The sequence below is a fragment of the Lissotriton vulgaris genome, chromosome 3_1 (assembly GCF_964263255.1).
Source record: "Lissotriton vulgaris chromosome 3_1, aLisVul1.2, whole genome shotgun sequence".
NCBI lineage: Eukaryota > Metazoa > Chordata > Amphibia > Caudata > Salamandridae > Lissotriton > Lissotriton vulgaris.
Window position 1 is genome coordinate 950,848,031 of NC_141689.1, and position 25,090 is coordinate 950,873,120.

At 43.5% G+C, this 25,090-nt stretch overlaps 1 protein-coding gene across 3 annotated transcripts in view; it reads right to left on the reverse strand.

The window, feature by feature from the left end:
- Positions 1–481: 481 nt before the first annotated feature.
- The window catches only part of QNG1 (Q-nucleotide N-glycosylase 1), an 85,288-nt gene continuing 60,679 nt past the window's right edge, over positions 482–25,090 (reverse strand). For all 3 annotated transcript variants that reach the window (XM_086961304.1, XM_086961305.1, XM_086961306.1), the window contains one exon: positions 482–966. In XM_086961304.1, the coding sequence (XP_086817430.1) occupies positions 734–966 (233 nt within the window). In that variant the 3' untranslated portion in view covers positions 482–733. The remainder of the gene's footprint in view (positions 967–25,090) is intronic.

Genomic DNA, 25,090 nt, shown 5'->3' on the forward strand with positions numbered 1-25,090 from the left:
CACATGAGGAACACCGCGTAGTACAGCCGAGTTTTATGGTCACTTCGCGGAGTTCTGCTATTACATGCTTTACCGTTATGCTAAGGCATTAAGATAGCTGTGCCATTACATGCTCTTATGTAACAGTTAGCTGATTATATTTCTCAGAGAGATTGTTGCTCATTGAAGGCATCGGCCTATATCCTGACGACAACTGTTTCACATCGCGGCAGAGCCGACTGTGCCTCTCATCCTTTAAAGAGCTAAAAACTGTATGGCGCTAAGTTTAATCATACTAAAAACTTGTTGCTCACAGTGATACGAAATAATATACTGTTATTATTATCATATAAAACAATTGTGTACAGCACTTACAAAAACCACATAGCATGTTAATGACTGTTTATGAGTGGACTGTAAATGAAAAGCACACACAGGCTATGCACATTATCAAATATTTCAGTTTTACCAATAGGTTTAAAGTCGTTTGCAATGCAACAACTGATATAAGAATAGTTAATTTAATCCATCATGTACAGATTTAGAAAAAATATTGTTCCACCTGATTCTTGTCCTGTAAAGGAATACAAATCATCTTCAACCAAGAAACAGCTTATAAATGCCACCGACTATAGAGATGCTCTCATTCAGTAGCTCTAAGAAAGCTTGATACAAGTCTGAATTCTTCCTTACTGACTCGGTCATTTCAGGATACTGGCAGCTAAATTTAAGTATCATCTAGACATGTCACTACCTAGTAATATATGCAGCGGATGCGGTGGATGGGAATCTGCTTCATTTCTTCAAGGTGGTCTCTGGCATAGTCCCACAAGTAGTGATCAAGTAAAACGGGATTTATGTCTTTGCTCTTCTTTTCTCCCTGAGCCTTGAAAAATTCCAACAAACTTTCACAAATCAACTCGACACACCAAATGGAACAGCCTCTGATCTCTACCTCTTGGCTCTCTCCGGAATAAAACATCACTCCTGTGGGAGAGAAATATCTTTGTGAATATTCAAAATACTTAATGCATGGGAGATCAAAGCTGCACGATTTTAGTACTTATCTTGAAAATGATATACAACAACCTATTACATGTCTATTTTCTCCAAAAATAGCTGGTGTACTACCTTTGAAATACTAGAATACTAGATACATTTCCCATGCCCACAAGTGTACAGCAACTAATCACATGCACTATAAACACCATTTTCTGTAATAGAAATAAGTAATAAAACAACTCCCCTTTTGGACCCGCTTCCTTCTCATTGGATTATAAAACTAATAAGGAATATGAAAATATAGAGGTCATCCAAATTAGATTCATGGAATAAAACATCAGTAGAAACTGATTAAATGTGGTTGCTAATAAAGACACCACCTCCGTGGAAGGGTATCTCTGCTACCACTTTTAATGGTGAAATTCAAAGTGATGAAACTAGATGAAATACCAGGCAAGCTACATGAAGAACAAGTTACTTACCTTCAGTAACACTTTATCTGGTAGAGACCCTATCTAGCTGCAGATTCCTTACCTTAGAATATACCACTGGAAATTTCAGTACCCCTGCACGCCAGTATGTGGCGTTATTTGACTCTGCCTGGCGTCGGAAGCAGCATCCGCGCCGGAAGTACCATGCGCGGTGCCTATTTAGGCACCACCCTAGCGCACTGACGTTAGTTTCTTTTGTGACTTTCCATGCCAGAATCGCAGAGCCACGAGGAACACTGTCCCCTGGTTTGAAAATCAATTGCCATTACAAGGATTAATCCTTAACTCTATAATCCAGTTGCAGAGCTGGGAGGATGGGTGGGTCAGTAACAAATCTGGTGCTAGATAGAGTCTCTACCAGATAAGGTGTTACTGAAGATTAGTAACTTGTTCATCTTATACAGACTTTTAGCCTCAGATTCCTTACCTTAGACTAGATACCCAAGTAATACGTACCCGGAAGTAGGGCTGCACAAAGGGTATTATACAGTCGTGTAGGATTGAACTGGCAAAATGACTGCCGTGCTGGACCAGACTGTCTAGGCAGTAGTGCTTCGTAAAAGTGTGCAAGGAAGCCCACGTTGCTGCCTAATAGATATCCAAGCTAACACAGTGGTTGCAACTTTGGCTCTGGTTAGGGGGTTGCTTGTTGGCCAATGCATAGCAGATTGTGATGCAGAGAACTATCCATCACGAGATAGTCCGCTTCTGCAGCACCTTCCGTTTCTTGGTTCCGACATACACCATGAAGAGTTGATCGTCCACCCGAAAATCACAAATGCGATCAAGTTAGAACAAACACGCTCTTTTTGGGGGCCAGTCGGTGGAGTCTCTCCTCTTCTTTAGAGGGATGAGGCAGAGCATAAAGGGTATGCAGAGTGATGGACTAGCCCACATGAAAAGGAGTAACCACCTTTGGTAAGAAAGATGCTGTAGTTGGAAGAACCAGTGTGGCAGAGTTGAAGGTAAGGTATGGAGGATGCACAGATAGTGCCTGTAGCTCACTGACGCTCTGGAAGGCCTTTTGATTGTCAGAAGCCTGAGTGGACAGTTGTGGAGCAGCTCAAAGGGAGCAAAGATCAGAAAACTGAGAAGTAGGTCGAGGTCCCACTAAGGTATAATAAAAGGCGCTAGAGGGAATATGTGTTGTAGACCTTCCAGGAAACTATGTAGACGAAAGGATTTGAGAAGGTATGGCTGATCTAGCATCTGGCATTCTTGTTCCAACGGCAGGCATTTATTCTCTTGGTGGAGGGATGCCTGGCTGCCAAGAAAACATTGCAGACTTCGGACAGAAGGTCAAAAGTTGTCAACTCTTCTGCTCAATCTCCATACATGAAGGTTGTTAGACCTGACATCATTGGCTTGAGTCTCTCCTCCATTTTTTCTGTTTAGCCTCCACTGTTTTTCGATGTTTTGCTGGTATATGCTTTGGGCACTGTGCCACTGCTGATCAGTGCCATAGCGCAAGTGCTCCCTATGTTAAATTGATGCATCTATTGTATCCATGTTTGGCTTATTTGGTTTACTATCAGTCCCTAGTCTAGTGCACCAGGAGTGCCGGGGCTTGTAAATACAAATGCCGCTCGTGGGCTTGCAGCACGTGTTGTGCCACCCACAGGAGCGGCCTCGTAAAAGAATGTCTACGGGTCGGTCATTGCGAGACCCACGTGCAGCCTAGTGCTGTCACGCAGGCTGCGCAAGTATACCTACTTGCCAGCCCCCCAAACCTTCCCTTGACTTCATGTTAGTCACCCCTATGGTAGGCCCACGGGCAGGGTGCATTGTAAGTATAAGGTAGGACACGCCTGACCAAGTTGGCATGTCCTAATAGTGAATTACAGCCATCTTCGTTCTTCACTATTGCGAGGTAGCCTGCTCTCCATTAGTTAGAATGGGCCGCCGGGATTATTAATGCTATGATCCTAGCTGGCTCGGGGAGCATGGTGCAATGTCGAGTTTGGTATCCCTGAACTCGGGGTTTAATTACGCATCCGTTGGTGTGGATGGTCTTTGGACTCTGGGTTCGAAAATAGCACTTTAGAAAGGGTCTATTTTCTTGTCTAACCATTTCTGGTTTCTGCTGGTCTTGCGTGTGTGTGACAGGAGCTGGGTGGCTCCACAGGTCTGGATGAGTCAGTGTGGGATGAGTGGGACATTTGCGTTGAGAGTAGGGGGAGAGTAGTTGCTGATAGCCTGCCCTGCCTGATACAATGCTGGCTCCACCTCCTGCCAAGCGACTGATGGCTCTGTGCCTGCCATGGACGATCCTAGCCCCACCTCCTGCCAGGAGGCCGATAGCTCTGCTCCTGCCAGTGTCAATGCTGGCTCCACCTCCTGCTGAGCGTCTGAGGACCCAGCCCTGCTCAGTGAATAGGCCAGGTGCTTCTGCCTGGCTCCACCCACAACAGACCCAGGATGTTGGGAAATTCCCCGGCATGGACAAAGGGATCAAAGCCGAAAAGGGGTATAAGAGAAGGACCCCTGAACCAAGAATTTAGATCACTTCTGACAAGGAACCCTGTAACCAAGGACAAGAGGCCTGCTGATCTAAGGACTTGCCTACCCCTTCTGCCAGTGTGCTGTTTGCTGGGGGGAATCCTGCAGTGCTTCTTTATTTTTGCCAAGGAACCAGGAGAGAGGAACTGTGTGTGTACTCTCACGCTTGATAAGAAAATCTCCAAGGACTGGAAGAGTGCCAGTCTCCTGCCGAAGTCACAGGGCTAAAGGACTTCATCTGCTTAAAGTGCTATTTGCTGGAATAGTGAATCCAGCACCTCTGAAAGAACCAGCAATCTCGACGCCGACGGACGTCGCCGAATCCAGCTCGACGCAGTGGGTAACGGCCCCAGTGTCCCACTTCCTCGACGACCGGCCGCCGGGCCCGACCGACGCCAGCAGCAACGCCAGTGAGTGGGAGTACGGCTCTAGCTCCAGAGGACCTCGTGTCTGCACCGCTGCTGATCGCATCAACTGTGTGCCCTCTCGAAGCCGTGAGCGCTGCTCACTCTGTGCAACCGCATCATCGACGACGCCTGCTGAGGCCTGATCGACACCGAAGACGCGACGCCGGATTGCTCGACGCCGCTGATCATCGTGTGCTTCATTTTCCTAAAGGTACTGTGTTGTTGGGGGTCCGTGTGACTCCGGGCTCGACGTAGCGCTCCTCGCGGTCGACGCCGAACCTTTGGATTAACTTTGCCTCGACGTCGTGTAGCCCCCGTGTGGGTTACCCTGTTGCTAAGAACTGTATTGCCAAGAAGCGGATTTGCTTTGATACTAAAAAGACTTTTGTGCTAAAGACGAACCTACCTTTGAACTATCCCTTTTTCCTTCCCAGAGTATTTATTACGATTGTATACATTTTTTTCGTTATTTGGTCTTGTGCTAAGCCTTATATAAAAATACTTATTTTTATAATACTACTGTGTCGTGTCCATTTGTAGTGTATTCACTTTATTACTGTATGTGGTCATAATTGCTTAACACACAGCCTCTGAGATAAGCCTGTCTGCTCTGCCAAGCTACCAAGGGGGTGAGCAGGGGTTATCGAAGGGTGTGATCCCCTTGCCCTGACTAGAAAAGGTGTGTCCCTATTTGTCAGACGTGTATACCTCTGCCAACTAGAGACAGCCGGTTCTAACAAAGGTGAAGCATTTTCAGTTTCAGGTGCAGGGCCTTGCCTGCTGCTGTGACAGAAGATCCTCCTGAAGAGGCAGCCTGATCAGTGGACCAATGCTCACGCTCAACAGCTCAAGTTACCAATCTGAAGCCACAAGAATAACTTGGGCCCAGTCGTTCTTGATCTTCTTGAGAACTCTGGACAGGAGTGGTATTGGCAGAAAGGCATCCAGGAGGTCTGAGCTTCACTCAAGACAAAAAGTGCCTCTGAGCGAGAACTCCTTGGAAACTCCAGCATGCAAAACTGCTGACATTACGTATTCTCGGTGGAGGAAGACCAATCTAACCAAGGATCTCTCCACTCTAACAGAACTTGATCCACCTTCAGATTGAGCCTTGTTCATGATCTGCAAGGCATCAATGGCTTAGTTTGTCCGCTCAGGCGTTTAGAGTGCCAGCCAGGTGTTGAACCATTAGAGATATGCCCTGGTGTTCCAGCCATGTCCAGAGATGCACATGCATGTGTGTGAATTTTCCAGTCACATAAACGACATATGGAAAATGTAACCAAAAATACATGGTACTTGAATAAGATATTACCAGACTAGTACAACCCCTTCTTATTTCTATAGTTACCATGTCAGCACCAAGCAGCAGCAGCCTGGCTAATAATATCAGACACAACATTTCCTGACTCTCTGCATGGTTGTATTCTGTGCTGGGGCCATTGCAAGTCAGACTAGCAAGACCCCCACCCAAGATCAGAGCAGAAAGTTTTATAGCTTGCAAGAAAGGGACAAAAAGACTGCAACCAGGGGAGATCTTTAAACACAAACTAATGTAGATGCCAATTAGGAACCCTGGAACTAAACAGAGCAAAGAGGCCCCATTTGTCCCTGAAAGGAAACATTTAGGAGGTCAGAGATAAAGAGCATCAAATACTGCCAATTTGCTTAAAGTTAGAGCAATAGAAATAACACACAATGGCACTTAAGAACTCCCAGTGCCTACTTACTTAAGATACCAAAGAAACCGCAAACCTATTTAGAACCTATTACACCAAACTATAAACGCCAGAGAAGCCTGGGCAAGGGGCGATTGCCTCATTTTAAGGACATTTTGAGTTTCCCATAATCTCACCAGAGCAATGTCAAGAGCTAGAGACACCTGTGGAGGAAGGAGAAATTAGAGCCGCAATCAAATCCTTCAAATCGAATAAGGCCCTGGGTCCGGCTGGGTTTAGTGGGGAATGTTACAAACTCCATTCAACAAAACTTGCACCAATACTCAAGAGAAATTTCTAAGTCCTTCGAATCACCGGTAGTTACTTAGTCAATAGTGGACACCACAATAGTGGGAATCCCAAAATCAGGGAGGACCATGCTGAGTGCTCTGTCTATAGACCTATCACATTATTGAACTTCGAAGTGAAGATGTACATGAAAATATTGGCGACAAGACTGACTCCTATTCTCCTGTCACTCACCTGGGAAAACCAGTCTGGCTTTGGTACTGGTAGACCTTTGATAGCATACGCCGTGTAGCACTTTGTCGAAACGGCGAAACATAAACAATTGAATGTGGGTTTTGTAACACTTGATGAAAAAACCTTCAATATGGTGTACTGGCATTTATGAGGGCAGTTCTGAGCCACTCTGGAATAGGTGGCATTTATAAATAGGATCACAGAAGGAAATGGAAATAAGAGTGATGAATGGGGGCATACACTCTGACACAGGCCTCAAGAAATCTACTCGTCCAGCGAGTCAGACTTTATAAGGGCGAGCTAACTTTAGGGACTACTCACCCGTCCTGGGAGCTGAAAATGAACAGGTGTTCTGTTCACTCAGAAAATGAAGGAGCAATAAAGATACTTTTACATCTTGTTGTTATCTTGTCACATTTGCTCTCTGCATAGAGACAAGGTCAGAAGTCTGTTAACATCTTGTTACAATTACTTTTCTTTCTATGACTGCAGAGTTCCACGATTTTGTAAAATGAACTGTCTGAGGTGCTGTACAAAGAATGTGAAATAAAAGGCTGTAGGTTGTCAGTTTTTTATCCGAACACACAACATAGCTAATAAGTGAATCATACAAACATTTCAAATATATTTTAATAGATATGAAAGTCCATTTTTGTAATTCTATGTGAAGAAAAAAGTATTTTAATAGGATGAAAATATAACACTTTATTTGGTGATGTGCAAATGATACATGTGTTTGCTGAAACCCAGTATGCATAGATTATTGTTTATACACTAAATAGTTTTATAAGTAAAACTAGTGTTAATGGGAACATTTTTGGCCATTTCCATGAGAAATTTACTGTCTGTAAAGGACTATGTGCTACCACATCATGCTTTAGTAATATATTTATTAAAGGAGAGTTTTTTTTAAAATATGAACAGAGAAACACTCCTTCCTGCCCCAGTCCAAATGGCAATGCTGTGAGTGAACTAAGGGAGAAAATTACAAAAAACAATTTGATGGACAGAATGTAGATCAATGTCTTACATTCACCCCAGTACAAGGATCTGGGCCTAAATCCATCGTTTTTTGCACTCCACACCACCCTGGGTCAGATAATGGCTTTATGCAAATCAGCTCTGACCCTGTGCCCCATGGGAACAGTCCAGTCCGAACTACAACAGCCATATCTTTCCCAGACCGGAATCAAGCATCCGAGGACCGGACCGGTTTCGAGGTAACACCTCTCATCAGCCCGGCTAGCTTGACTCAAGTGGTGTGGAGGCTCTGGGACCCACGTCTGAGCTACCCCAGTACACTCAGGGAGAAAATTACAAAAAACTAAGTGAACTAAGAGCAATGGTTAATTTGCAAAGAAATAAGTGCTGGGGCTTTCGTCAGGAGGCAGCTTGCACCAGCACACTTCTCCTGTTAGAGCCAGCTTTTATTGTAAAACACTCCGTCATTCACAGGGGTCAGCATACATTATGAACCAATACACGAATGAAAAGTAGGACAAGTGAAATACACGTTTCGAGAAAGATACATATACCACAGTCGACAGTACTATCCTTACTGCTATAATTCAGTTAATTTAGAATTTCCACCGAAAAGAAAGAAAGTAGGGGGGGGGGAGGTGGGCGGGGGGGGGTGTGAGAGAGAGATCACAGTAAACTGCATAATTCTATGATTTATGGCTCAGAAAATGTTTCCCCCTACACCTACTCCCCTTAAAGACTTGGCCTCATATTCAGTGACACTTTTCACCTCAGAAATGAAAAATACATTGGCTTCTTCGAGGCCAAAATTAGCAAGAACAATTGAAAGAATAGATGGGCTCTATTTTTCGCAAAGTGCAAAACTCCTGTAGAATCGTGGGCCTAGGATCGTAAGGGGATCCTATGCCGCAGTGGAAGCACTGCAAAGCTCCAATGCAAAAAGTGAACGTTCAAGTTTGCAAAGCATGGAAATTAACAGCCTGATTAATCAAGCCGAAATCGGCTCGCAAAGGGCCAGATTCTGAGAATCTGGCCCTTTGCGAGCGCTATTTTTGCATTTGGGATTCATCATCCCAAATGCAAAAATCTGTAATAGCGATTTCGCTATTTTGCGTGGAATTACATTTAAGGAATCTCTATTTGAGATTCCTTAAATGCAATTCATCATCCATTTAAAAATAGCGAATTCGCAATTTCAGCCCGCTATTTACCGCGAGGTCAAACCTCGTGGTAAATAGCGAAAACTATGAAAAATGCTTTTAAAAGCATTTTTCTAAGTTGCATGTTGCACACACACATGTCCTTTGGACATGTATGTGCGCAACACCTGTTTCAATTTGCATTTAAGGGGTGCTACAGGGTGTTCTTTGGACACCCCTGGCACCCTTTAAATCGCTACCTTATTTGCAATTAGCTAATTGCTAATCGCAAATAAGGAATACTCCCCATTCATTCCTATGGGCCTTTTGGCCCATAGGAATGAATGGGGAGTTATTCTTATTTGCGATTAGCAATTTGCTAATCGCAAATAAGGAATGTGTAGGAATCGCAATTCTTTTTGCGATTCCTACATGAATCCCGTTTTCTAGTCTGTAATAGCGATTCCTTATGAATCGCTATTATAGACTCGCAAAACGGGTCTTTGATGAATCAGGCTGTAAATCCCTACAAAAAAGAGTTGCGATTGTCTGAGAACGATTAAAACAGGATGTGGAAAGTATTTCTACGGCGTGCATGTGCGCACAAACTTCCCACCAGCCCTTTTCTCCTGTTAGGGCTGCCTAAAACAGAACTAAAAATGAAAGTGGGGAGTATGTGGTGTAATAGCCAGAGTTGCCGACTTCAGAGATGGGGAACCAGGTTTCGAGTCTCGGCGTCTGCTCAACAGCCTGCGATTCTGGGCAAATCACTTACGGCCAGATTCATGAAACGAAAATCGGCTCGCAAAGGGCCAGATTCTGAGAATCTGGCCCTTTGCAAGCGCAATTTTTGCATTTGGGATTCATCATCCCAAATGCAAAAATCGCTATTATAGAATTCGCAAATTTGCGAGCAATTGCATTTAAGGAATCTCTATTTGAGATTCCTTAAATGCAATTCATGACACATTTAAAAAATGCGAATTCGCAATTTTGGGCCGCTATTTACTGCGAAGTCAAACCTCGTGGTAAATAGCGGAAACTTAGAAAAATGCACTTAAGTGCATTTTTCTAAGTTGTATGTTACACACACACATGTCCTTGGGACATGTGTGTGCGTAACACCAGCATCCAATGTCATTTCAGGGGTGCAACAGGGTGTCCTTTGGACAACCCTGCACCCTTGAAATCGCAAACTCAAAATGCGAATCGCTAATAGCGATTCGCACCTTGATATGTCATCCCATTCATTCCTATGGGCCTCTAGGCCCATAGGAATGACTGGGCAGTTATTCCTTATTTGCGAATATCAATTAGCTAATCGCAAATAAGGAAGCTGTAGGAATCGCAAAAATAATTGCGATTTGTACAAGAATCCCTTTTTGCGAGTCTGTAATAGCGATTCCTTAATAATCGCTTTTACAGACTCGCAAAACGGGACTTTGATGAATCTACCTGTTAATCTCTCTGGGGCCGATTCACAGAACTAACTTAAGACAAAATCCTAAACTTACTACTTTTGGTATTCACAGAAGTTAGGATTTTGTCTTAAGTTTGTCTTAAGACAGACTTAAGACAAACTTAAGACAAAATCCTAAATTCTGTGAATACCAAAAGTAGTAAGTTTAGGATTTTGTCTTAAGTTAGTTCTGTGAATCGGGCCCTTTGTACCTACCATAAGTGCCGGGGTTAATGATTAAGTGCGGGTGCTGAGCACCAGAAACCAATAGCTTAAATTAAGCACTAAGAGGCAAATCAGAGATCGTGTGAACTACTCTTATTATACATAGATCAAACATTTAGTCTATTTATTCAAACAATAGAGTTTTTGTTGTAAAGAAGAAATGCTGAATTAACATATTTGAATGTGCTTCCAAATGTGATAATGAATAAAATGGCGGTTCTGTAAAATAAAATATTTGCCTCAGATCATACAATGTGAGACCAGTTTACGGGTCACGTATATTGCAGTTAGGTTTTTGAGCCTGTGACTTATTCACTTTCCATGAGGAACGAGGTAGGGATGGTCTTTATCTCTGCTGCTCTATGTTATTGTGATAGAAACGCAAGCCACGAGAATTCACCTCTCGATTTACATTAAAGATTCACAATTTCAGGGGTGTAACTTACAAAGTATCGCTCTTTGCCGATGATTTACTCCTTTCCGTTCTCGAACTGGAGCAAACTATAGTGCCACTCCATCAAATTTGGTTACAATATGGGAAAGATCCAGATATAAAAGTAATCCATCCAAATGCGAACTTTATGTTCTGGGTCTGTCTGATACTGACATCGAATAACTTGGGGACAAGATCCCCTTTAAAATAACCACAGGGCGATAAGATAGCTGGGAGTAAATTTGACTCAAAAATGGGGGAAATTATACATCTGCTGGTTGGGTCGCATTGCAGCCATTAAAATGAACCTAGTCTCCAGGTTGCTTTATGTCGTTCAAGCACCGCCAGTTCGGAGTGACAAATCAATGCTAGATTTTCTGGAAACTGCCTTAATCAGATTCGCATTGGCAGAACAGGACACCTAGATTCTCCAAGAAAATCTTGTTAGCACCTAGAGGTATTGGTAATTGATACAGGGCAGTGAAAATGCACATTACAGGGGAATGATCAAAAGAAGAATCTGACAAAGGAGGGACTCACATAAATAGAGCAGTAGTCGGAAGATCCCTATGACACGTATGCTGCAGTCACATTGAAAGTACACTTATTGACCTCTAGGACACCATAGCCTTGCTATACAAAATTACCACTTTCGCCTCATCCCTGACACTAATATTAGATAATCAGGAGTTCATGTCTACTCTGGGGTCTATGTCACACTCGCACTGGGGTACATGAGATTGTAGGATCATTTTAGAAATGTGTCTAGACTGGGAAACCAGGTAATTAGCAAACTGCAAGAAAACATAGTTTGCCAGACAAGAGCGCTTCAGGTATCAACAGGTGCACCATTTGGTAGTTCAAGTCAAAATAAAAGAAGCTGCAACGCACCCACTCACACAAAGTGAAAAACATCTGATGATGTAGCTGGGAACCAAGGGGAGGAGGTGGTCTCTTTGGGCACTTGGCATCACCTTTATAGTGCCCAATCCCACCACATTCATAGCAGCGGACAACCCTTGGCTGCTGACTATGGTCAGGATGAGGGTTTTACAGCGGGTTGGTCCTAGGAATGAATCCTGATCCCTTTCCTTGGAAACTGTTTTAGGGGCCTTTAGAGAATTCCCTCTTCTTATCTCCCCCCTCTTCCTGTAACAGCCCTATTAACTCGGCTTCCATTAGCGGTAAATTGAGCTTCATTCAGGAGTCTCTTTCCCACAAGCGTCTTTCACCCAGCAGGGAAAGTACTGTAAACACTGTGTCACGCTATCATGGGGAAGGGTTATTGGCGCAGGTTACCAGATGGAGGTTTCCCCAAAGCCATGTTGTTATTTCAGAGTCACCGGTCACTGTCAGTTAATTGGGTTATGGTGAGCCGGGTAAACCTGACTCTCCCTTCCCGCCAATGCTCTTAAGACAGAAGCGAGGCCCCCTCAGCCCCCGGGGCGCATTATCGGCAATTCTAGAGAAACGTGTCTTGCAAAGATGGGAGGCAAGTAAGCTTTCACATTTCCAATATGGGGAGGGGGCAGGGAAATTACTTGCCTGGAAAACTAAATCTGACCGGGTCCGAAACAACATTTCCTCTGTTACATCAGCGAGGGGCACCTTTTCCAGGGACGATGAAATCAGAGAAGCTTTTAGAACTTTCTTTCAATCTATATATCAAGACGATCTTAATGTTACTCAAAATGACATCATGAGTTGGTTGGAAGGTATCTCTTTACCATCTCTAATATCAGAACAGAGCCGCTCCTTGGATGAGGAAATAAGCATTACAGAGGTAGAGGAGGCTATAAGGAGTGCAAAGGGTGGAAAGGCTGCAGGCACTGATGGTTTGCTATGCGAAATATATAAAAAATTGATCACAGAGGTGTCTCCAGTCCTAGTTACCCTATTTAATCAAATTCTAAGAGACGGCGAATTGCCACCTGAATCATGGGATAATGTTTCCATAACTCTCATCTTGAAGCCTGGCAAACCCTCCTCAGATTGTGGCTCATATCGGCCTATCTCTATTTTAAACGCCGACTACAAAATCTTTGCCACTATACTGGCCAATCGGTTGGGCCGGGTAGCGCCTGATATTATAGCTCCGAACCAAAAAGGGTTTATAAAGGGGAGACAGCTGTGTGAGCTCACTTATGAATTACTAGGCACTATAGATATTGCTATAAAAGAGGCTATCCCCTTGGCTGTTCTCACGTTGGATGCTACCAAGGCCTTCGACAGGGTGAATTGGCTATACCTGTCGGAGACCTTGAGGAAGTTCAATGTAGGGGATAGATTTCGCAGAACGGTAAATCTGTTATATCGTTGCCCATCTGCTTCACTCTTGATAAACGGTGGTTTGACGGAGCCATTCAGGGTTACGAGAGGAACTAGACAGGGGTGTCCCCTGTCTCCCCTCCTTTTTGATATATACATCGAACCCTTTGCCCAAACCTTAAGAGACAATACACTCATTAAACCTTTTATTTTCGGTGGTTGGGATAAAAAGGTGGCGCTTTATGCGGATGATATTATGATTTTTACTACAAGTTATGATGAAGCATACCCAGAGATAATCGATCTGGCTCTCAAATTTGGTAAAGTCTCAGGGTATGAGATCAACGCCTTAAAGACAGAGTCAATGTCCTGGAATATTAATACAACTGATAATAACGGGACATCCAAAACCCAAATACGCTACCTGGGGATAAACATAGTCAAAGACATCAACTCAATTGCTTCTCTAAACTTCACCAAAGTAGCTGCAGAGTGCCGGAAACTTATGAGAGACTGGTCACATCTCCCGCTCACTGTTTTGGGTAAGGTTAACCTGGTAAAGATGAGTATTTTACCGAAAATTTCTTTTTTGTTTAACTCAATTCCACTTCTTTTTGATTCAAAGTTAATCTCAAAGCTGCAGAGCACGATTACCAGCTTCATTTGGAATAGTAAGAGCCCTAGAATCTCGTGGAAAAAAATTAGACGTCGTAGGGAGAAGGGAGGGTTGGCTGGACCAGACCTTCAAATCTATGCATGGGCGTTCCAGCTTTCGCACACACGTATGTTGCTTAAAACTCCTACATCAACAGGGATGGGCCTTCTTCTTTTTACACTATTGGAATGTGAAAGAGTAGAGCAATCTGGTTTTTTGTTTACATTTGGTGACCCCAAATTCTTTAAGAAAATAAAATTGAAAGTTTTACAAGGGATTGCATCTACTTGGTATAAAGTGAGGCAAGCGACTAAAGTGGGCTACTATTCTGGGAAGGCTCCTATATGGAACTTACCCGTTCCCCCTCCATGGACAATGGATGCACTTACCAATCCTCTAATAGAAGCTGGTATCAATAGTTGGGATGATTTGTTTATGGATGGATCTTTGCTTCCATGGGACTATTTAATTAACAAAGTAGGCCCAAGTCTGTCCAGATTTAAATATATTCAGATCTCTAGCTGGTCACAGTCATATAAAGAGCAGCCAGCACGGATTAGTAAGCTGCCTATAGGTGGTTATAGTGATTTGGTAACTTGCCTTTTGGACAGCCCAGTCGCAAAGAAAGAAATTTCACGTTGGTATAATAAAATAATTGATGAAATAGATGCCAACATCCACTTACCAATATCATTATGGGCTGAATTAATGCCAGGTTTAGATGTGGAGGAGCTCTGGACGGCTTCTTGCTCAACACTCTGGGACTTAGTTAAACCTGCGTGGCTTCGTAGGAACCACCTTTTTACTATACATAGGGCATACTATTCCCCGTATAGGTTGACCAAGTTTTCTCTAACAGGCCCGGTCTTATGCCCAAGATGCGGGTTAATCGCAGCATCAGACATCCATATGTTCTACGACTGTCCAAATGTATCCGCTTATTGGGAAGCCATTAGTAATAAGTTATCACAATCTTTGGGTGAGCATATCTCTATAGACCTTGCTCTTGTTATCTTTGGCCTTCGAAGCAAAGCCCGCAATGCCGCAACTAATCTGCTATTTTATGCCATTCTAGCGGCACGTAGGGAGATATGTAGACACTGGAAAGATGCTCAACCACCCACAGTTCACGAATGGCGAGCATCACTTCTTCAAATTTCCAAACTCGACCCCGCCAGGGCAGGAAATCCCAATAGGATAGCGTTTTGGGCTATGCTTGGATAGTAGCGACAAGCCTGGGTTTTTTTTTTTCCCCAGGTCCTATGATTAATGCGCGCATTGCCTACCCTTGTTTCCATGACTAAGTGTCTTGGTGATATGGGGGTCTCGATAACTCAGACACTATCTACTAAGGCGCAGCCCTAAGCAAGATCATGTCTGGCCTGTGTGAATGGTGCTGCTGGGAATTGGTCTTCCTCCCTCCCTAATGAATTCTCCCACCAGCTATATGCTGAGACAGCACAGAACACGACCATACGCCTTATTGCTCTGTGGCGGTTTTTAGTTTTGATAGATTGGAGCCATGCACGCAAATGAGGAAAATAGAAAAAAAAAAAAAAAAAAAGTAACAAAAAAAAAAGAAACGCAAGCCACGAGAATTCACCTCTCGATTTACATTAAAGATTCACAATTTCAGGGGTGTAACTTACAAAGTATAGCTCTTTGCCGATGATTTACTCCTTTCCGTTCTCGAACTGGAGCAAACTATAGTGCCACTCCATCAAATTTGGTTACGATATGGGAAAGATCCAGATATAAAAGTAATCCATCCAAATGCGAACTTTATCTTCTGGGTCTGTCTGATACTGACATCGAATAACTTGGGGACAAGGTCCCCTTTAAAATAACCACAGGGCGATAAGATAGCTGGGAGTAAATTTGACTCAAAAATGGGGGAAATTATACATCTGCTGGTTGGGTCGCATTGCAGCCATTAAAATGAACCTAGTCTCCAGGTTGCTTTATGTCGTTCAAGCACCGCCAGTTCGGAGTGACAAATCAATGCTAGATTTTCTGGAAACTGCCTTAATCAGATTCGCATTGGCAGAACAGGACACCTAGATTCTCCAAGAAAATCTTGTTAGCACCTAGAGGTATTGGTAATTGATACAGGGCAGTGCAAATGCACATTACAGGGGAATGATCAAAAGAAGAATCTGACAAAGGAGGGACTCGCATAAATAGAGCAGTAGTCGGAAGATCCCTATGACACGTATGCTGCAGTCACATTGAAAGTACACTTATTGACCTCTAGGACACCATAGCCTTGCTATACAAAATTACCACTTTCGCCTCATCCCTGACACTAATATTAGATAATCAGGAGTTCATGTCTACTCTGGGGTCTATGTCACACTCGCACTGGGGTACATGAGATTGTAGGATCATTTTAGAAATGTGTCTAGACTGGGAAACCAGGTAATTAGCAAACTGTAAGAAAACATAGTTTGCCAGACAAGAGCACTTCAGGTATCAACAGGTGCACCATTTGGTAGTTCAAGTCAAAATAAAAGAAGCCGCAACGCACCCACTCACACAAAGCGAAAAACTTCTGATGACGTAGCTGGGAACCAAGGGGAGGGGGTGGTCTCTTTGGGCACTTAGCATCACCTTTATAGTGCCCAATCTCACCACATTCATAGCAGCGGACAACCCTTGGCTGCTGACTATGGTCAGGATGAGGGTTTTACGGCGGGTTGGTCCTAGGAATGAATCCTGATCCCTTTCCTTGGAAACTGTTTTGGGGGCCTTTAGAGAATTCCCTCTTCTTATCTCCCCCCTCTTTCTTCTGGGGAGCGCCCTGACCAGTCCTTTGGGAATCCCCTCCGGTCCCCTTTGAGGACATCCGGGTACTAGCCAAGATGTCTGCCTCCTCAGCAAGTTTCCTGGGACTGGTCAGCTTGGTGTCCACCAGGTGTTGTCGCAGCTCTGGAAAACATTTCTCGAGTAGGTGCTCCTTTAGGATTAGATCATATAACCCCTCATAGTCCCCAACCTCGCTGCCTTGCACCCAACCCTCCAAGGCCTTCTTGGCGTAGTCTAGGAAATCCACCCAGTTCTGTGTAGCCAGTTTGTGGCTGTTCCTGAATTTCTGTCTGTACTACTCAGGAGTCAGCCCAAACTTTCTTATCAGCGCCACTTTCATGGTGGGGTAGTTAGTCTGCTCCTCCTGCTCTAGGGCTAGAAGTGCAGCTCTCCCTACTGGAGGCATGTATTTGTACATGCCATCCCCCCAGTGTCTTTCCGATATCCCATGAGCTCTTAGCGAGACCTCAGGCAGCCAACCACTTCGCAATATCGTCCCCTGCACTGTAGCTGGCGACTACGTCCTTTGGCAAATAGGGTCGGGTTCCCTGGTTATTTCTTTGAGTTCGCTGCCACCAACAGGAGCACTAGAAGTCCCTATTTGCAGGGCCTTGAGGTCTAACTCCTTTAAACTCATTTCATGAGCCAGCCTCTGTTCCTCCCTCTCCTTCTCCATCTTAGCTAACTCCCACTTCAACTGCCTTTCCTCTCTCCGGTCAGCTAATTCGGTCAAGCTCCTCACAGAGACACTGCTGCCCTCCCTCGAAAGTGTCCTAGGACCTTGCAGTAGGTTCCCCCTTTCGGTTTGGTACAGTTCATCCACTCCGATGACAGTGTCCCGATCCCCCTCTTCCTCCTCCTTCTTCCCATCCGGGTCACCTGCCACCCATGCTCTCAAGCTGGTTTGGAGTTCCCCCTTTTTAGCACCACACTTGAAAAACACCCCATTACTTTGACAAAATTCCCTGAGTTGGGCCGCAGTGTAGGTCTCCAACTCCTCCAAATCAAATTCCATTTTGCCAACAGGGACTCAGACAACCACTTGGAAGAATTCAAGGAAGAGCGTTACGTAAGGGCTACCTCCACCCACGACCAGGAAAGAATTTGGAAAAACAAAACTTTTAATTAGGGAGTCCGCTAAAAGAAAACTCCAAGTGTAGGTCCGTAGTGCACACTAAGCTACTGCTAAGTGGATGCAAGCACAAGCTCTAATCCCACCACTGAACACCAATTATGTTGGACCTGGGGTTACCAATCCACATAGGGTAGACTGGCACTGAGTAGGAATAGCTAAACTCAAAGGCAATTGTGTTGTGCTTACATCACTCACTTACAGTAACCCAGCGCCCAACCACTAAAAATAAATGACACTACACCAGTTTAGAAAAATACGAGTTGCTTTATAAAAATCTCTAGAATCTCTTTGTTTCTTAGCAGTATTTAGATTCAGTACATTAAATAGCTCTGCATTGGATTACTAGCATATGCACAATTTCATACAACATTGACAACACTTTTCTCCCTCAATTGAAAGGAGCTCAGTAGTAACTCCTGCACCTTATGCAAGCAGAGTATATTCCACAGTCTTAGTTAAGGTAATCAGCAAGAAGACAGTTTCCTTACAGTTATGCACGGCTGTACATTACCCTTGAGGACTCAATGTTATTACTGGCAGGAGAATACAGGCTTTCAGCAAATATTCCACTAATAGCCCACTATCACCTTGGCTCAACAGCGGGAAATCTGAATAACGACAGGCAAGATATTTTGTTATTTCACTAAGCTATGTAGTTTGCTCTAGAATCACAGTGGATTGACAGTTTGTCCCAGTGACATTCTCAGGCTCTAATTAACTCTGCATAAAAGAAGCAAACCTCCCCCACCAATGCTTTCCTCTTCCTGTAACAGCCCTATTAACTCGGCTTCCTTGAGCGGTAAATTGAGCTTCATTCAGGAGTCTCTTTCCCACAAGCGTCTTTCACCCAGCAGGGAAAGTACTGTAAACACTGTGTCACGCTATCATGGGGAAGGGTTATTGGCGCAGGTTACCAGATGGAGGTTTCCCCAAAGCCATGGTGTTATTTCAGAGTCACCGGTCACTGTCAGTTAATTGGGTTATGGTGAGCCGGGTAAACCTGACTCTCCCTTCCCGCCAATGCTCTTAAGACAGAAGCGAGGCCCCTTCAGCCCCCGGGGCCCCGCACTTCACTTTAGGCCTTACCGGGTTTTGGACAGTTCGCCCCGGTCACCTCACTCGATCACACTGCAGCTGTTCGGTGAGGATCCCGGCCCCAGCGCTGCAGGCTCCTCGCAGCTGACTGGGCTGGAACTTCACCGCGTCTCCCTCGGCGCTTCTCTCGGCTCCGTCGTCAGCGAGGGAGGGTGCTAAGCGGACCAGCCTCTTCCGATACCCGCCCCCTTTCTCACAGCGCTCCTGCGTCAGCCCTCACTGGCTTCCCCGGCTCCGCCTCACAAAACCCTCTGCTCAGCTGATGAAAACCGGGCCCTCCCCGCGGAATCTCCTCAGCGGGGGCCCTTGATTAGGGGGCGGTAATCTAGCGATAGGGACTTCAGCCGCTAGCCGCGACCAGGTAGGGTTCTTTTCACCATCTTTTGGGCACAGAGAACACTTGGGGACAGTAGCGGTGATGTTTCAGACCTTCCCTCCACACTCTCTATGGGGGCAGTTCAGATGAGGTCACGAAGGAAGGGGGAAAACCGGACAGTCTCTCTCATGGACCGTTGCTCTCCCTGTGGAATTCCCAGGCTAGTTTCTTATAGTTCTTCACGAGCAGCTCAGGGACATCCTTCCCAGGGGCCCTAACAGGTTTTGAGAGTTAATAATGACAAAACGATGACAGGGCTTAGTCACTAGGCAAGGGGTCACATCAGCCAAGTGGAGTAGCCGGCCCGTGGGACGATCTAACCCCTTCTCAGTGCGCCTTCCTCCCCACACTACCGCTTCACTCCTCACCAGGTTCTACTCAAGCTCTCCGGTCACTCCAAAATGGCCGCCCTGGTTCTGACCCTTTTATAGACTGGGAACTGGCTAGAAGGTTCTAGAGCTTTCCCATATAACCCTATGGCCCAGGATCCTGAGGTAAAAATGTGGCAGTTACAAGCCTCCATTTTGTCTCTCCCTATTCTCTATTTTAAAGAACACCTGTGCCTCAGGAGGATGTAGGGGTAATAAGGCACTCAGAACTCTAGGGACAACACCAAAAATTGTAGTGGACACAAAAAAATAAAAGAAAATTAGGAGGCACAAAGGGGACAAAAATAAAATAAATAGGAGGGACCACCCAAAGGGCTGACAGGTCTAACAGTGCCATAGTACTTTTACTGATTAGTGCCTTGCGTGTAAAGCCTGCCTGGAATCCATTGTACATCTACTTTTCTTCTGCTCACACTATTCACCTCTGTGGAAAAAATGGATACTCCCGTTGTGTAGACTGGCAGGCCTGGGTCATTATCTCGAGGTGATGAGAATCTTGTGTACTGACACTCGGAGAGTAATGATTTTTGGCCTCTCAGATTCTGGTATGCACTGTGGCTCAGGGGTGGGAAATCATTTGCATGAAGCACTTTATTCTTTTCAAGTTGTTGTACCCTGTATTTGCACAACTATTTTATGGAACTGTTTTTTTTAAACATATTTATCTGATAATGTTTTATATTTCTGTTTTGATACTTGTGCTGTGTACTTTTTTGGGTCTGTGTGAACGAAATAAAGTGATGATGATGATGATGAATACCCAAATATAGCAAAAAGCAACAAAAAGGTGACCAGTCAAACTTTGCAAAGAGCCTTTCACATAGAGATGAGAGCACCTTTGCGGCAAAAAGATTGGGGCAACACGTTGGAGTTATTTTTTTCTAAAAGGAATGAGATGTGGCCTAATAGTGAGAGCTGCCTACTTTGGAACCTAGTTCAGGTCCTCATGTCAGCTCAACTCAAATCACTTAATTGTCCAGTGCCTAAAATATATATATTGTTTTAATAATAAATGAATATGACCTTGTGTTTGTGAAATGTAAATGGTGCTTATGTAAAGTTTTCCAATGCCCTTCCTACATATACCCAAGAAAAGGAATGTGTAACATGTGCCTATGCCTATGTTATTCTTAGTATGTATATAGTAGCCTTGTATCTTTAAGTGCTGATCCATGCCTTTGCTCACTGATGTTGTTTTATGATTAGCTCCTTGGTGATATAACACTGAGGAAATTTGAGAGTCAGTTGCATCTGACTGATTGGACTGGATGGATGGGATCTTTATTTCTCTATAATAAACATACTTAGTTTCAACCTCAATCTGAACGTTTTACTTATTAAATTTACATGGATTTTACACTGGTGACGAGGACGGGATGCATCTCTACTGATATATGAAGTTTCAAGTTTGTTTTCAGAGGAATTTCAAGATTTAAAGGAAGATCTCAACATCTGGAATTTCATTTTTGACTGACTGGATTTTGTTGTAAGTGTTTACCCATTATTATATTGAGTCACTGACATCTTAATTGACAAGACTTAATTTTAAAACCTTCAGCAATCGCCACATTTCTCACCCTTAAAATTTATCAGCATAACTGGGTTGGGAGAAATTCGATGTGGGCTGCATGTAATCCTGAAAACTTTGTTGGGAGCTAATTCTTTTACTGTGTGATTACTACATGGTGACTTTGTACTCACAAAGTAAGGTTACACAAGGTTGCGTTGAAGTGACTTCTTAAATATCTTATAACTTCCAGGGAAACACTCAACAATTGTTATCTTTTTTATTTTTTTGAATAGTGGTTTTAAAGTGTCTAAATTAATTGCTTCTACTGTATTGTGAGCTTTCTTTTAACATACCTTTTTTTAACTAATTCATTCTTTTAAATCTCTCTTATGAAATATAATGAATTTTATATGTTCTTAAAATTTGTGATACTCGACCGATATTATTTCTGTAACACCAGATTAGTTAGCGTAAAATAATGCTGTGTTTTTTTATAGGAACATGTAAATATGTATACCTCGGGGTTTTTACCATAATTGTGTGATGGTGCTGATATTGACTTGATTTTATTGTATGTATCATATGCTTGTGCTTTTATGATTTTGTTTAAAAATCGAATAAAGCTAAATAAACTGAACTGAACTGTTTCTACTAAAAAAAGTTTACATTATTTAACAATCTCCTGACTATTGGAGTCTACCGCTAAGATCCACGTTTATGCCTTAACTGTTGTTTTTCTTCACCTAATACTCCAGTAACTCTGTTTGCCTGCCACAGTTGGTTATTATTTGAAAATACCACTCGTTTTAAATGTGTGTGTTTTAGAAGTGCCAGCATTTTACATGAAGACAGGAACATCATCCACAGCCTACGTTATAAATTTTAAAGCATCTTGGGGCAGATTTACAATTACTGGCGCATCCCTGCATATCAGCAGGGATGCGCCAGTAATTGTGCGCCGCAGCTCCGCCACCCTGGATGTCACGCATCTGTGCCGTAAAAGTGGCGCATTGCTGGAGTTGCGTCGCAGCTTCAGCACGGCTTGGGAGGCTCTATCTCCACAATATCAGCAGGGATGCGCCAGTAATTGTGCGCCGCAGCTCCGCCACCCTGGATGCGGCGCACCATTGCTGGAGTTGCGTCGCAAGCGCGACGCAGCTTCAGCAAGGCTTGGGAGGCTCTATCTCCACAATGCTGCGTCAATCCTTACGCCTGCTTCAAGCAGGCGCAGGGTTTTGACGCAGCATGGGCCCAAAGGTGACTGAGTGAAATCTTGTAGATTTCACTCAGCCACTTTTGGGAGGCGTTCCTGCGCCGGAACGCCCCCCCCCCTGCGACGGAACGCCTACATGTGGCGCAGGGCTTTACAACGTGACGCATATGGGAGATGCGTCACGTTGTAAATACCCCGCACCATGGCGCATCTTTTGCGACGCCGCTGCATCACAAAAGTGACGCAATGGCAGCGTAAAAGAGGCGCAAGGGGCTTGTAAATCTGCCTCCTTGTTTCTATTCAAAATATCGTCACATTCAAAACTCACTGCGTGAACATTCTTGTGACGTTGGAGTTAGGATCTTCTGCTCTAAGTGTGACGCACAGAGTGTTCCTTTCAGCCTGATTGTTTATGGAGTTGGCAATTTGGACAGCGTGGGCTCCCGTAATAATTTATGACGCTTCAACGTGCCTACGTTACTCGTGACAACCATTTTTAGTGCATTTCATGGAAAACATTCAATCGGACTCTAAAAATCCTCAGTAGTTTGTCCAACTTTAACTCATTTTTTCTACCAAGATAATTAATATGTTTTGAGAATCTACAGTTTTGAACTGAAAACGCACTGCAAGTAAGACTTTTGCATTTTATAGCTGTTTCGAGGTACTTTGAGCCTTAATTCATAAACAAAGCCTTATACAACAGCGCCATCTACTGGACTTGATATTGTGGTCTAATCTATTATTACATTTTCTGTATACTTTCAAATTGTTCAACCGTGTGTATGTTAACCTGTTTTTCCCTTTATCTGCATTTTTTTTTTATTAATCAAGTTTTGATTAACAATTTTTAACAAGGCTATCATTACTTTATTGTTTACAATACTATTGAAAGATAATATTCCCTGCAATCGTTCTGCTTTGAAGTTTGTGCACTTTAGTTGCCACAATTATTCTAGAAACGCATATACACAAGCCTGGCAAGTTTATCAAAATTTTACAAACTGTTAATTTTTATATGGTTTAGTGCTTTAATTTTAACACCATGCGCGCTAGCGGAATTCCGCTAGCGTGCTGGGTTTTTCAAAAACGCACTTTACGTGACGAGCTGGGCTCGTCATCAGCGTGCGAGGAAGCTACGCCATGACGAGCCCAGCTCGTCATGAGCGTCGAAGGGGTTAATATATATATTTTTTGGGGGGGGAATTCATTTGTGATTTGAGTTTCAACCATGCAGAATGTAGCCAACCACCCATCCATTCTTTCTCACTAATCCTGGAGACCCGCCTATCAAATGGCAAAAATGGAAAAAGGTTTTTGAACGATATGCCAAAGTTTGTGGGACAAATCTTAGCGCTGAGCGCCGCACTGCTCTTTCATTACATTGCTTTGGGTCTGAAGGCCAAGAGGTCTTGGACCATTTACCAGACATTGATGATTCCACACTTAATGAGTACGAAATATGTATTTTGAAATTGGATAGGCATTATCTACCAAAAGTTAACACTATCCTTGAATGTTATCATTTTGGGAGTCGCAATCAAAATGAAGGGGAGTCTGTAGAAAATGATATCACTGCCCTTAGGAAATTAGGTTCATCCTGTAAATTTGGAGCCCTCCTAGAAGAAAGGATCAGAGACTAATTCATGTTGGGTTGCGATGTGCAGAAAGTAAAAGAAGACATTTGGCAAAAGGATGAGCCTTCATTAGATGAGGTCATAACAATTGCCAAGCAAATTGAACACTCAGTCAAATGGGTGGAACTCATCTCCAAACAAGAAGACAAGAATGAGAACGTGAGTGAAATTAAAGTACATCCTAAGAGAAATAAAATTGTCAAGGAGAAGGGTGCTAACAGTGCCTTTAAATCGGGGTAGATAAAAAGGTTGGTGTAAGTTCAAAGAATTATTCTTCTCAGTTTAAGTGTTTCAGATGTGGCAACCCCAACCACTTAGCCAATGATAAAAAATACCCTGTGTTAAAATCCAAATGTGATGTCTATAAGAAAATCGGTCATTTTACCTCCTCCTGTAAAGCAAAGAAAGTTAAATCGAAGGGCAACATGATTCGCAAGTGTGATGAAGATGAAAGTGAATCTGATTCCGACTGTGATTGTGGACAAGTTGTCTCACAAATATCTAATGAAAAGAAAAAGGGTCCTTATGATGAAGTTTTAGTTGAACACTGTGGTACCCATGTCCTATTTGATTCAGGAGCTAAAATAACAATAGTTTCTAAAGAGTTTTTCCTTAGTCATTTGAAAGACAAAGTTAAGTTGCTCAAGGCTGATATTAACCCATACGCTTACGGTGGTGAGCCTATAAAGCTAATGGGGTATTTCTCTGGATTGATAGAATATAAAGGAAGGTATGTGTCTGGAAAAGTGTACGTGTCTAAAAAAGGAGACAGCATTTTAAGTTGACTACACCAACGAGATCTGGGTGTTATGCTTGATCCTAATAGTGATCCTCCCATCCTCTTAAAAGAAAATGTTGTTGTTGGAGATGTTTGTGCTCAAGTTGATAGTGAGAATTTTGCCAAGGAGTTAAAGGACTCTTATCCTAGAGTTTTCAGGAATGGACTAGGATGTCTAACTAACTATACCCACAAAATTAAGTTAGTTTCTGTTGCTGTTCTATTTGCCAGCAAAGTTTGAGGAGTTCCGTTATCAGTAAGAGAAGAAATGAAGGAGCAGTTGCAAAAAACTTAAAATAGAGGGTATTATTGAAGAGGTAGAGGGGACACAATGGTTTGCTCCGGTCGTAGCCGTACGCAAATCGGATGGCTCTCTCCTGCTCTGTATTGATCTCAGAGAACTTAATAGGCAG